This window comes from Thecamonas trahens, assembly GCF_000142905.1.
Source record: "Thecamonas trahens ATCC 50062 unplaced genomic scaffold supercont1.70, whole genome shotgun sequence".
Classification (NCBI taxonomy): Eukaryota; order Apusomonadida; family Apusomonadidae; genus Thecamonas; species Thecamonas trahens.
In genome coordinates, this window is record NW_013657610.1 from 8,278 (window position 1) to 20,226 (window position 11,949).

The 11,949-nt window shown below is 64.1% G+C and overlaps 3 protein-coding genes across 3 annotated transcripts in view; 1 reads left to right on the forward strand and 2 right to left on the reverse strand.

The window, feature by feature from the left end:
- Positions 1 to 157: 157 nt before the first annotated feature.
- AMSG_11164 (uncharacterized protein) lies at positions 158 to 6,729 on the forward strand (the record flags this gene model as incomplete). The annotated part of the gene is made up of 3 exons (XM_013897464.1): positions 158 to 3,396; positions 3,462 to 4,497; positions 4,572 to 6,729. 3 exons carry the CDS (start codon positions 158 to 160, stop codon positions 6,711 to 6,713), a joined length of 6,417 nt encoding a protein of 2,138 aa, XP_013752918.1. The 3' UTR covers positions 6,714 to 6,729.
- A 524-nt stretch (positions 6,730 to 7,253) lies between these two features.
- On the reverse strand, positions 7,254 to 8,901 carry AMSG_11165 (uncharacterized protein; the record flags this gene model as incomplete). The annotated part of the gene is made up of 2 exons (XM_013897465.1): positions 7,254 to 7,327; positions 7,443 to 8,901. 2 exons carry the CDS (start codon positions 8,899 to 8,901, stop codon positions 7,254 to 7,256), a joined length of 1,533 nt encoding a protein of 510 aa, XP_013752919.1.
- A 2,009-nt stretch (positions 8,902 to 10,910) lies between these two features.
- AMSG_11167 (cell-cell signaling protein) overlaps positions 10,911 to 11,949 on the reverse strand; it is a gene marked incomplete at its 5' end in the record, with an annotated part of 1,555 nt that continues 516 nt past the window's right edge. The window contains one exon of the mRNA XM_013897466.1: positions 10,911 to 11,934. Coding sequence (XP_013752920.1) covers positions 11,314 to 11,934 — 621 coding nt within the window. The 3' untranslated portion in view covers positions 10,911 to 11,313. The remainder of the gene's footprint in view (positions 11,935 to 11,949) is intronic.

The window sequence follows — 11,949 nt, forward strand, 5'->3', positions numbered from 1 at the left end:
TTCCCCCCCTTTGTGCTCGGTAGCAACGGCGGCGTTTTCGTTGGAATCGGGCACACAAACACAAACGAACGTTTTGATGAAGAAGACAAAAAATACTTGCGTCTCTGCCCTCCCCTCCCTCTCCCTCCCCCCCCTCCCCCCCCCCCCCCCGACCACAATGTTGTGGCGCGCATTAACGAACCATTGTCTGACTTTGCTGTGTCGTGTGCAGGACTTGTCTGCTGAGACCAAGAACTGCATCATTTTCGACACCATCGCCGCTGCGGACAATGCCTGCAGCGATGCCGAGTTCGATGACATCAAGGCAAGTCTGGAGCGCGACTACCCGAGCGCATTCACTGCCAACAAAGCCGGCCTGGACGGCCTGGACATGCTGCTGAGCACCATCATGTCGAACGATGAGTCCGTGAGCATGGACGAGGAGGCCACCTCAAGCCGCACCCCCTCGATCACCGTGGAGTGGCTGCGCGAGGGTTGCTCGGCAACGTCGTCCGTCGCCGACATCCACGCCTCGGCGAGTTGGCTGATCAAGCTCGAGGGCAAGCCGTTTAACGCGCGGGTCATCTTTGACATCATCGCGGGACAGCGGAGCTACAGCTTGGTCGTCTGCCTCGTCAACAACGAGAGTGAGGACACGCCCGAGCACGCCTTTACCTGCCGATCGGGCGTCTGGGCTGCGGCGTTGAGCCCCAACTCGGGCCAGATGATGCCCGGTCAGTTTGAGGCGCCGACGTCGAACGAGCCCGATCCTGATCCCAAGGCCGTCTTCCGCCGCTGCAAGAACTGCAGCAAGTACCGTCTCGTCTCGCAAACCCATGCATTCATGAGAGGTGTCTGCGGCCTGGGCTATGAGAGCCAGTGCTCCGACCCGCCGGTCACCTTTATCGCTGCCCTCTTGCTCTCCAACTCGCCAGCGCTTGCCAGCGCCAACGGCGAGGTGGATGACGACCTGGTGGGACGCGCGCTTGCGCTCGCCAGCGATCGTGCCATCAGCCATGAGCACCTGGAAGCGCTGTCCACGTGGGCCGGCGGCGAGCTCAACAAGCGGCGGCCGGGCCGGAGGAGCCGCAAGGGCCTCCTTCTCCGGCCGAGCAAGTCGGACGATGTAGTCAACGTCATCCTCGACATGGCCAAGCTCTTTGCCATCCCGCACGTCGCCGGTGGCACTTACCTCATCACTGCCCGCAATCTCGGCATCTTTGTCTGCGATAGCCTCGGCCTCGCCAGCAGCAACTTCCGCACGCTCGTCAAGGACACGCTGCAGTGCGCGGTGCCGGCGGCAGGCGGTGCCACACTCTTCCATCTCCTTCAATCAAGCCATGCGTTCGAGGCGGGGAGGAAGCACCTCTACGATAGCGCGTACAACGACATCGGCGGCATCTTTGGCGCCGCCTTTGTTTCGGGAGACACCGCCGAGTCGTCTCAGGACATGCGGCAGGTCCTCACCACCATCGAGTTCGAGTCGGACCGCCGAGCCGAAGATCTCAAGTCAAAGGCCAAGCAGTGGTCAAAGCCCCGATCCGAGACCTACAAGAGCCTGGCGACAAAGCTGGACTTTAGCCAGGCCTTCAACGATCAAGCCGAGTCGTTGATCCTCTTCCACGGCGCCTCGCGTCTCGGCAAGTCGACCACACAGGACGTCCTGCTCGAGACCTCCATGCCTAGCGCCGCCGATTTTCTGTCTCAAGCCAGCAATGGCGCAGCCGCCGCCTTTGTTTCCGCCGGAATGGACAAAGACGACGCGGACGTGGCCTTCAACTTTGACTTTCCCGCCGCCGATGCCGAGCAGCTCTGGTGCGCCAAGAAGGAGAGTCGGAGGCACACCAATCGCGCCGGCTCGGCTCAAGCGCCGTTCATCCTCCCAACCCGCTGCGCCGTCGGCCACACTACCGTCATAGACATCGAGGTCCGCTACGGCCGCTCGTTTGAGGTCGTCGTCGAGATGATGTCCAAGGAGGCGATCTTGGAGCTCATCAGCGTCAACTGCGACGACAACGACTGGCTCAAGAGCTTTGTCGCCAACGTGATGGGCAAGAAGAAGCCCAAGAGCTTCCGGTCCAAGGACAAGGATAGTCTTGCGGCTGTGAACAAGCTCAAGGAGCTCATCAACGAGTCATCGAGCTCATCCTCTCCTGCCGATGCTGTTCTCGACTTTCTTGCCGCTCATGGCGCCGACGTGCGCGGTGCCCTCGACCGGAAGATCATCGTCTCTGCCCCAGCCTCGTCGGAGCCCCACATTGGCCAGGCCATTGTCCGTGCTGTCATCGCCGCCGCAAACCGGACGGACGACCCCAAGGCTGCGCTCGTCGACTCGGATCCAACCTCGCTCTCGTTCGGCTCGTTCGAGCACCTCCTCAGCGCCATGTGCGGGCTGGATGGCAAGCTGCGCAACTCGGTGCTGGCCAACTTTGTCAGCCGTGTCACGGCCTTTCTCCCGGCCTCGATCATCCCCCCGCGCGGCGTGTTGAAGGACACAGCCGGTACCATCTCTGGCAACAGCATCGTCCGGGGTGTCACCGCTTCTGCCCTCAAGTCGGCCGCCTTTGTCGTCATCCTCCTCGCGGACGGCGAGAACATCGTTGACAACGACAACGCCAGCGGCACGCTTGATCCGTTCTTCGCCCATGCCAAGCCATGGCTCGCCATCATTAGAGACATCAAGAACGAGCTCGAGAGCGTGAATGGCGACCGCGATGCTGCCATCTCCAAGCTCACGACCATGGCCACCACCCGCGACGGCTCCACTGTCAACTTTGCGGTGGTCATGCCCATCAAGCCCAGCGACGAGGACGTCATGGTCCTGCACCACAACGATTGCGTCACCAACCTCCGCGAAGGCCTGAACGAGCTGTTCTTCAATCAGCTCCAACTCGTCATCCCAGACTCGCTCAAGGAGCACGGTGAGGTTCCCAACGATCTTGGTGACGCCTTGGAGCTCCTGTCCGAAGCGTTGTCCTCGGAGCGCTGCCTCTCTGTCTCACGCCTCGCCACCATCAAGTACTCGAGCTGGGCGCTGAACAACATTTCGCTTGCCGACTTTGGCCAGGCCTCCAGTCACGATGCTGTCGTATTTGCCGATGAGGGCATGATCCGGCCGAGCGTGGATAGCTCGGGCATTGTGGGCTTTCTGGGACGGCTCGACTTTTTCGCCCGCGGCGTCATCCAGGACATGCTCGACAGGGTGAGCAGAGCCGTCGAGGCTGCAGAGAGGGTCTTGACTCCAATCGACGACAACGCCCACACCTTGATCAGCAACCTCGTCAAGCAGAAGAGGAAGCTGAAGAGCGAGGCCGGGTCCTACATGGCCGTCGTGGCCGAGGCCGATGATCCGAGCTGTGTCGTCCTCCGCCTTGGTAGTGCGGACGTCAAGAAGCTGGCCATCGACCTCACCTCCAAGTGGAAAGAGGATCTGCGCCTCGCTGTCCTGGAGGCTCTCAGCTTGACTTCCCCGATGATGGCAGGCCCGATCCAGACACCAACAACGAGTTCTTTAGCTCGTTGACCCAGTCCCAGCTCCATCGCGTGATGCGGTCCAGGCTCACTGTCGCCGTTCGCCAGCTCCAGATCACCGTCAAGTCCGACAACATCCAGTCCGAGCTCGTCACCAGCCTGGCAACGACGCTCGCGGACTTTCTTCACCTCGTCCTCACCAACCACATCACGAGGCCCGAGAGCCGGGAGCAGCTGGTCAGCAGCCTCGAGGACAGCATCCAGCTCGTCGCAGTCCGCCTCGTGCAGAAGCTCATCAAGACCGAGCCGATCCTCTCCAGGGACCCCAACGCGATCAATAAGGTCGGTGGCCCGCTTGCAAAGCTTGTCGAGAAGATCGTGCACGGCGCCAAGTCAATGACGTGGGAGTCGCTGCGGAAGAGCATGGAAGACGTCCTCGTCAACGTCCTCGTCTCGCAGCCGGACGGCCTGAATCGTGACAAGGACTTGCTCGTGCTGCCCAAGTCGACTCTGATGAGCACCTCGGCGTTCCGCCACAACCTCTCGCTCCTGTCTCGCCTCATTTTCACCGTCTTCCGCCCGCGCGCCATTGACGCCACGGTCTCGGACTTGAAGGACTCGACGCTCCACAGGGTCGACTCGTTTCTCCTCGATTCCTTTGTGACCAAGATCCTCTGGGACAAGACGCGCAGAGTGGTGATGACCGATCAGTGTGCCGAGTTTGTCCGGAGCATCATGGGCAAGATCAACTCGGTCAAGGCCAGCCTCACCATCTCGCTGAGCGAGCCGAGCAATTTCGGCCGCCGCTTTGGCGCCCCGCTCGTCGCAGCCTGTCATCGCAGCCGGGTCTGCGACTTGGTTGAGAGCCACAGTGAGCTCGACAGCGGCTCGCTCTCTTTTGCCATCGGAGACAGCATCCTCGAGCCGCCCACGACGCTCATGGGTGCGGAGGAAGCCGATGCCGTGCTGCGCGCCGCCCTTGGCCCGGAGCCCATCCCGAGCATCAGCGAGGTGGACGTGACCGTCACGCTCGCTAAGCTCTCTTCCGTCCCCCGCCTGGCAATCGTGTCATTGGCGCCTGGGTGCGGACCATCGCCACGTCGTCGCCCGACGTGAGCAAGCCGTTCATCACCGACGATCTGCATCTCCACGTTGCCCGCCTCCTCGGAAACGGCGATGACGCGACGATCACGTCGCTGAAAGAGCTTCATTTGGCCCTCATGCCCAGTGGGACCAGCGTCGACGAGCTGGCGTCGTCCGAAGCCGCCGATGTTCTCCTGAGGTTCCTCTCGTGGATGCTCCGTGTTCGCTTTGCCGTCGTCGCTGTCAGCAGCAAGCCCGAGGTTGTCCACATTGTCCCGAGCGTCGAAACCGGCGCTCCTGAGCCGCTCGTTGTCAGTGATCTTCATCCGTATGTGCTCTTCTACATCGCGCCGCTCCGACGTGGCCGGCATAGCTCAGACGGAGACAAGGAATTGGCCGGCTGGAGCAGCCTCACGCTCACCGATGACTATCGCATGCCCCTCGGCTCGCGCCGCGGTATGCCCGCCGCCAGCGATGGTTTTCAGCCGACGACGCATCCTGGCAAGCGCCGGCGTGCCGACGATGACGGCATCGAGCTCGAGAGCGGCGGTCTGGAGGCCATGGTCGTGTCCGATAGCGACGACGCTGGCGTCGCCGGGCCATCGACGGCTAGCCACGTGCTGACCGCTCCTCCACCGGCCAAGGTGGCGCGCACCACCTCGCGCTCAGCGGACATGACCGCCATGTTCCCTCCGCCCACCCGCCACGAGCTCAAGCCGATCACCCTCCACCAGTTTCGGCAGACCTACCTCCGGGCGAGGTCGCTCGCCCAGTACCAGGCCGTCAAGACCAAAGATCACCTGAATGTCAAGATCACCATGCCTGCCGCTATGTCCGGGCCGTGCCAGACCGTCACGCTCTCTTCATCCGACTTTGACGAGGTCGCCGCAACCTCGCTCATCTTCGTCTCGGGCGCCGCTCGTGTCCTGAGCAACGAGTGCAAGATCTTGCAGCCGCCCACCAAGCCGCACACCCGCATCTGCCAGGACTCCCAGGAGCAGATGTTTCAGGAAGACCGCGTCTATGACCACGATCTGGCCGGTGACGATCGCGTGTACTACGACGAGGGCGTACTGCTGGTGTGCGATGGCGTGACAGGCGACGTGGCCCACGAGGCAGAGTTCGTCTCGGGCAAGATCGTCTCGTCCAGCATGGTGGTGGGCATGGAGGGCTTCCGCAGATTGGGACAGTGGGATATCACGAGCCAGTTGGAGCTGCCCAAGCTCGCCTGGCATTTCACCATCATGGCCTCCTTGTGGGCCAAGCCGGTCATCCAGCGCATGCTCCTGGCCAAGCGGTTCAACACGGCGGCGCTCAACCCGCAGGATCCCATGGTGCGCAAGCAGGCCGAGCAGCAGTGGCAGGAGATGACAATCGCCTTGCCCAATGCAGTTGAGGCGACTCGGAACAGCGAGCTGCAGCAGAAAGTGACTCATCAGCCGACCACGTTCAAGATCAAGAGACAGCCGAGCTCGTCGTCCACCCTCCTCACCGCGGCCATCACCGGGACCAAACTTTCGGTCTTTGTGGCTGGCGACTCGCGGCTGATGGTGATCCGCTGGAACGAGACGACGAGGCAGTTTGAGCCGGCGAGCAGGCAGAGCATCACGCCCGAGCTGCTGGTGAAAGAGCCTGGCAGAGACCGCATGATCCCATCGCAGCTGTGGTTCCAGCTCCGCTCGCAAGACGGCACTGAGCTGCGCAACAGGCACGTGTCACACGTGGCCAAAGTCCCGGGCCACAGCAAGTTTCACTGCGACATCCAGGTCGGTGACATTGTCATCGCAGGATCGGACGGCGTGTGGGCCAAGAACAAAGTCCAGAGGAGTGCGCTCTTCGAGGGCAAGGCGCCGAAGAAGAGCGCCCCTCGCCATTGGCCCGATGGCAACCTGAGGTCGTACACCAGGTGGTTTGTTGGCGAGCAGCCATCTCGTGCCCTCCTGGCAGCGCTCAAGCAGCTCAAGGAGACTGGGGAGGAGCCCATCACCGCTCAGAGCATCCTTGCCGCCATCTGGCCGCTGGCCATGGAGGCGCGCAATAACTCGTCCAAAAAGGACGATGCCTCTCTGGCGGTCATGATCGTCGGCAAGAAGGCTGTCGGTCAGCCCGTTCACATCATCAAGCGGGAAGTCGACGACAACGGCCGCATCGAGAACAGCCACCTCGCACCATCATCATAAAGTAGTAACACATCGCAACGAGCCGGGGATGGCTGGCTGGCCGACCGGCGCTGGGCAGGCGGAGAGGCTGGACCATTGTCCGCGGAGACAGACCGGATGATGATCGGCCGGGAGAGGGTGGTTGGCCGATACGTCGTCGACATGAAGGTAGTGCAAGGTGATCGGGCCGCTCAAGCTTCCCCATCGCCGTCCATCAACCCCCCCCCCCCCCCCCCCCCCCCCATCACCATGAGTCGAGCCCTCCCATCGCCATGACCCGTCGTCACGAGCTCGCTTGAAGAGAGGCGCGGGCACAGATCGGAACAACCAAGCCACACCGGACAACCAGTTGAAACCAGGATACATCCCTGGAGGAGGGGGGGAGTAGTTAGCTGGGCAGAGAGACAGAGGCGCTGCCGCTGGCTGTGGCGCGCGCGATCCGCCCGCTGACAACACCGATGCGTGGTCTCACCTCGCCTCTGTGCCTTCTCAAGGTCCGTCGCGGTTGAGCGGCGCTCTTGCTATTCTCCTTCATTCTTTATCCCACCGCCAGCCGAGCGGTCAGCGGCCGGCGGCATTGGTCCGATCGCCGAATAGCGACGGCGGCAGCTGCATCAGCGCCACCACACCATCGCCTTTGAGTCTACGAGGATCGGCGCGGTATCGACCACCGATGCTGTGGCGGCAACGTCATTATTGGGCATCACTGCCGTTGGTAGCATGGCGAGCGGTAGCCACAGCGAAAGGAACTGCGCGGAGCTGACGACGACGACGACGACGACGACGACGCGGTGTGATCAAACGCGCAGTCGAAGCGGCCGCAGCGGCTGCCGTAGCGACAGCGGCGGCGGATTGGGTCCTGGATGAGGCGCCAGACATGGGCGGTCTTCTCGTCGTCGTCGCCGCAGACATCCAGCAGCGCGTTGTGGACGCGCGTGCCCAGGGCGATGTCGCGGGCGTGGTAGCTCGCCCACAAGGCGGCCGAGGCGACGTGATGGTTGAGACAGCCGTCTGTGATGGCAGCGTCTACGTAGCGGGTGATGCGGGCGACGCGCACAGGCTTGGCGTTGGCAAACGTGCGCAGCATGACGCAGTATGCCTGCGGGCTCGGTTTCAGCTTGGCTGCAGCCATGGCGGCCCAGACGGCCTCGGCACCCTCGGCACGCGCAGCGGGCGAGCTGGCGTGGTTGTTGCGATGGGCCTTGATGAGGGTGACAAAGGCGTAGATGTTGGGCGTGAGGCCGGCGGCGGTTATGCGTGCCAGGGTATGCTCGGCGGCAGAGACATCGCCAACTCGGGCGTGGGCCTCCATCAGCGAGGTAAAGGTGACGACGTCGGGCGTGAGACCTGCGGCGAGGAGCTCGTCCATCAGCGCCTCGGCACGCTCGGGCTGCCGCGCTGCGGCGTAGCCGGCTATGATGGTGCCGTAAGTCTTTGCGTTGGGCGCGACGCCCGCGGCAAGCATCCGGTCAAGCACCTGGGAGGCAGCAGCCGGCGATCGGGCCCGGACGTGAGCCTTGGCCAGCGCCGACCAGGCGATGACGTCCGGGACAAGACCGGAAGCGAGCATGCGGGCAAGGATGGCTTCTGCCGTATGGGCGTCACTGGCGTTGGCGCTGGCGTTGATGGCGGTGCCGTATGCTGTCGCATCGCCGGGCACCCCGCTTGCCTCCATGGCATCGAGCCAGCTGAGGGCGACGTCGACCTTGCGCTCGGCCATGGCCGCCTTGATCATCAGCCCGTACGTCGCGGTGTTGGGCGCGATGCCGAGCGAGGGCATGGTGATGTTGACGACGTCAGCTGCGCACTGGGGCTCGCCGGCGGCGATGTATGCCGCGGCGAGCGTGGTGAGGCTCACCACGGTCGGCGCAACGCCTGCCGTCTCCATCAGCTCCAGAACGCCCAGCGCGTCTTCGGCCCGTCCGGCCTGGGCGTAGCCGTCCATGACGATGTTGAAGGCGACGACGTGGGGCGTGATGCCCATGGCCGGCAAGAGCCGCCCAACCATGTCCTCGGCACCCGCTACGTCGCCGGCTGCCACGCGCTCCTTGATAAGCGCCACATGGTCGACCGCGTCGTCCGCCGCCTCGGCGTCCCCGACCCCGCCGTGGTGCTCCAGCGCCTGGGCGTACTCTAGCTGCGAGGCCATGTCGTACGCACCAATGGGAAGCGTAGCAGAAGTGGTAGCCGAGTTGGTGAAGCGGTTCATGCTCGTCTTGGCTCTGTGAGTAGTTCTGGCGGTCTGCAAGAGGTGTGTGTAGTTCTGCCCTCGCTCTCCTCTAAAAAGCCGTCGCTCCGGTTTTTGTGCCGCGAAAATACTGTGACATTTGGAAAGTGCAGTTGGGTTTGTGCAAGTGGCACGGGATGGGCGATGGAGGACGGCGATGGACATAGGGATTCAAGGAACTTGTAGAGGAGGCTGTGGGCGTGATGATGACGAGGGTGGCGATGGATGCTGGCGGTTGTGGCGGGTAGAAGAAGTGCGCTGTGTCTGTGTATGTAATGTCACACTCGGGCGGTGTGTAGTGGCCGAATGCGACAGAGTCGCAATCGAGGGGAGGAGAGGGCGCAGGCGGGATCTCGAGGGAGTGGCTGGTGTGGGGGTGTGGGGTGGTCCCAGGCCTCATTTGGGTTCCAAGTAGTGGTACGCACTTGATAGCGGCCTACGATTAATCCAACAACAGACTACGATTATTACGAACGAACGATTAATCCAACAACAGACTACGATTATTACGAACCAAAAAGGGTACACAAACGTTCTGCTCGTGGTGCGCCAAAGACAGTGTGCCCCGGCCGATGGCACACCGCCGCATACTCCTCTCCCGCCCCCATCCCTCACATCCACACCGCCAATCCCCAGTCCCATGCCGCTCGACCTGCTTCCACGCGAGATAGTGGCGTACATCGGCCGCTGGCTGCCGGCCCGCGACGCGGTGGCGCTGGCCTCGACCTGCCGGACACTCCACCGAGCTGTGCTGGGCAACCCGATCACCGCCGCCCACATCCAGGCCCACATCGGCTACGCGGGCTGTGTCAAGCACGGCCTCTGGCGAGCTGCCCTCCGCGCCCTCCGCTGCAGGTCGCGCCACGGGGGGCTGGCCGGCCGCATCGCCACCGCCCCGGCCGCCCTGCTGCTGCCCATTGTCATCGGCTTTGGCCGCGATGCAGGGAGCGACGACGAGGACAGTCATCTCGCCCGCGAGCTGCTGCTCAGAGAGCTACAATCGATGGACCTGCGGTGCGCGGTGCGCGGCAAGAAGGAGGAGCTCGCGCTGCGTGACATGCCCTCGATCGCAAGCGTGGCAACGGTGTCGCTCCCTGTGGCGACGGTGGCCATCTTGCAAGGCGAAGCTGTGGCGGCCGAGATGCTCATGCGGTGCAAGCCGATGGGTACCAACGACGCCAACGTTGCTGTCATTTTCGCGGCCAGGCGCGGCCTGGGCAGCATTGTCCGCATCATCATCGAGACGTGTGCGCCAGAGGAGCCCTTTATCGCCGACGCCGTCTCGGCCGGGCAGCGGTACCCGGCGGTGATCGAGGCGGTCATGACCGCAACCGCAACGAGCTATGAGCTGGAGATGACCTGTGCCCAAAGCATCGGACGGGCCGACAACGTCGACGGTGTGGCGATCGTCCTCGGCGGCGGGCGGGTGGCGTCAGCGTCGGCTCTGGCCAGGGTGATGTTGGCGGCGACGGGCTCGCCAGCGGTCATCACCGCAGTTCTCGACCACGAGAGCGTGGATGCGGCGGCAGTCGGGCGCGTAGCACTCGAGAGCTTTGTCAAGGATCGGTCGCGAAATGTGCTCATCGGCGCTCTCATTGCTGACGAGCGCATCGACCTCAGCGGGCTGGGCAACAAGATGCTGAGGAACGCGGTGCTGGGCCGCCACGAGACGCTCGTGGAGATGCTGATAGCGATGGACAGCGAGCGGATCCAGCTGACGACGCCGCACAAGGCGGAGCTCGGGATGCTTGTAGCGTGGGCGACGCCGGAGATGACGACGCGCATACTGGCGCACCACACCGTGGGTGCGACGGCAGTGAGCACGATGGTCTGTGAGGCGGCGATGCGCGGGCGGGAGACAATGGTGCATGCGCTGCTGGCGTACACAGAGAGCGCGGGGATGGCAGCGGCGATTGATATCGGAGCGGCGTTCCGGCTGGCGTGCAAAGAGGGCCAGGTGGCGGTGGTGGCGGCTCTGATGAGCGACGGACGCATCGGGCACCAGGAGCGGCTGGTGGCGCTGCGGCTGGCGGCATGCAACAGACAAGCTGGCGCAGTGGCGGCATTGCTGGACGGCGGCGTGTCGCCCCTGCCGATTCTCGACGAGAGCGTGGCCATTGCCATCCAGCACGGACACAGTGCAGTGCTCGCGGCGATCATCAGCGATGAGCGGGTGGCCAACCCGGTGGCGATGGTGGCAGCGGCGGTCCGGCGGGCAACGCGGGTGATGGATCCGGCGGAGAAGCCGAGGTACAGTCTGCGGTGGGACAAGGTCAAGTGCATGCTCGCCGAGCACCCGCGGATCAGCCCAGAGGGCTACATGACGATTGTACGGGCGGCGGGGACGTGGTGGTAAACGGCAGCGATGGCGATGACGATGGCGATGGGCGACAGCTACCACTCGATGGGCGAGCCGTCGTAGGCGAGGAAGGAGCCCGAGAGCGAGGGCTCGGCGTCCGCGATGCGGGCGAGGATGTTGTCGGCGGCGTCGGCGGCGGGCAGTACGCCCGGATGGTCGGGGGAGCGGAAGGGGGCAGAGAGCGGAGTGGCGACGGTGCCCGGGTGGATGGCGAGGACGGTGGCGGCCGGCCGCGATCGGCGCCACTCGATGGCGAGCGTCCGCATGAGCATGTTGGCGGCGGCCTTGGAGGCGCGATAGGCGTACCACCCGCCGAGCCCGTTGTCGCCGATGGAGCCGACGCGGGCGGTGAGAGTCGCCCACACCGCATGCCGATCCCGCCGCGGAACGAGCTTCTCCAGGGCGGCGGCGGCGAGGATGGGCCCGAACCCGTTGACTGCCATGGCTGCCGTCAGCGAGTCGCGGGAGACGTCAGCCAGCCGGCGCTCGGGCCCGGCAGGCTCGCCCGGCGGGGCATGGCGGCGGTGGAGGAGCCCCGCGGCGTAGATGACGAGGTCGAGCTGTGGCGTGTGCGCAGAGACGGCCGGGGCGAGGGCGGCCAGCGATGCGTCGCTCGTCACGTCGAGGTCGATGACCGCCGCCGCGCCGGGAATGGGCTCGACCGGACGGGA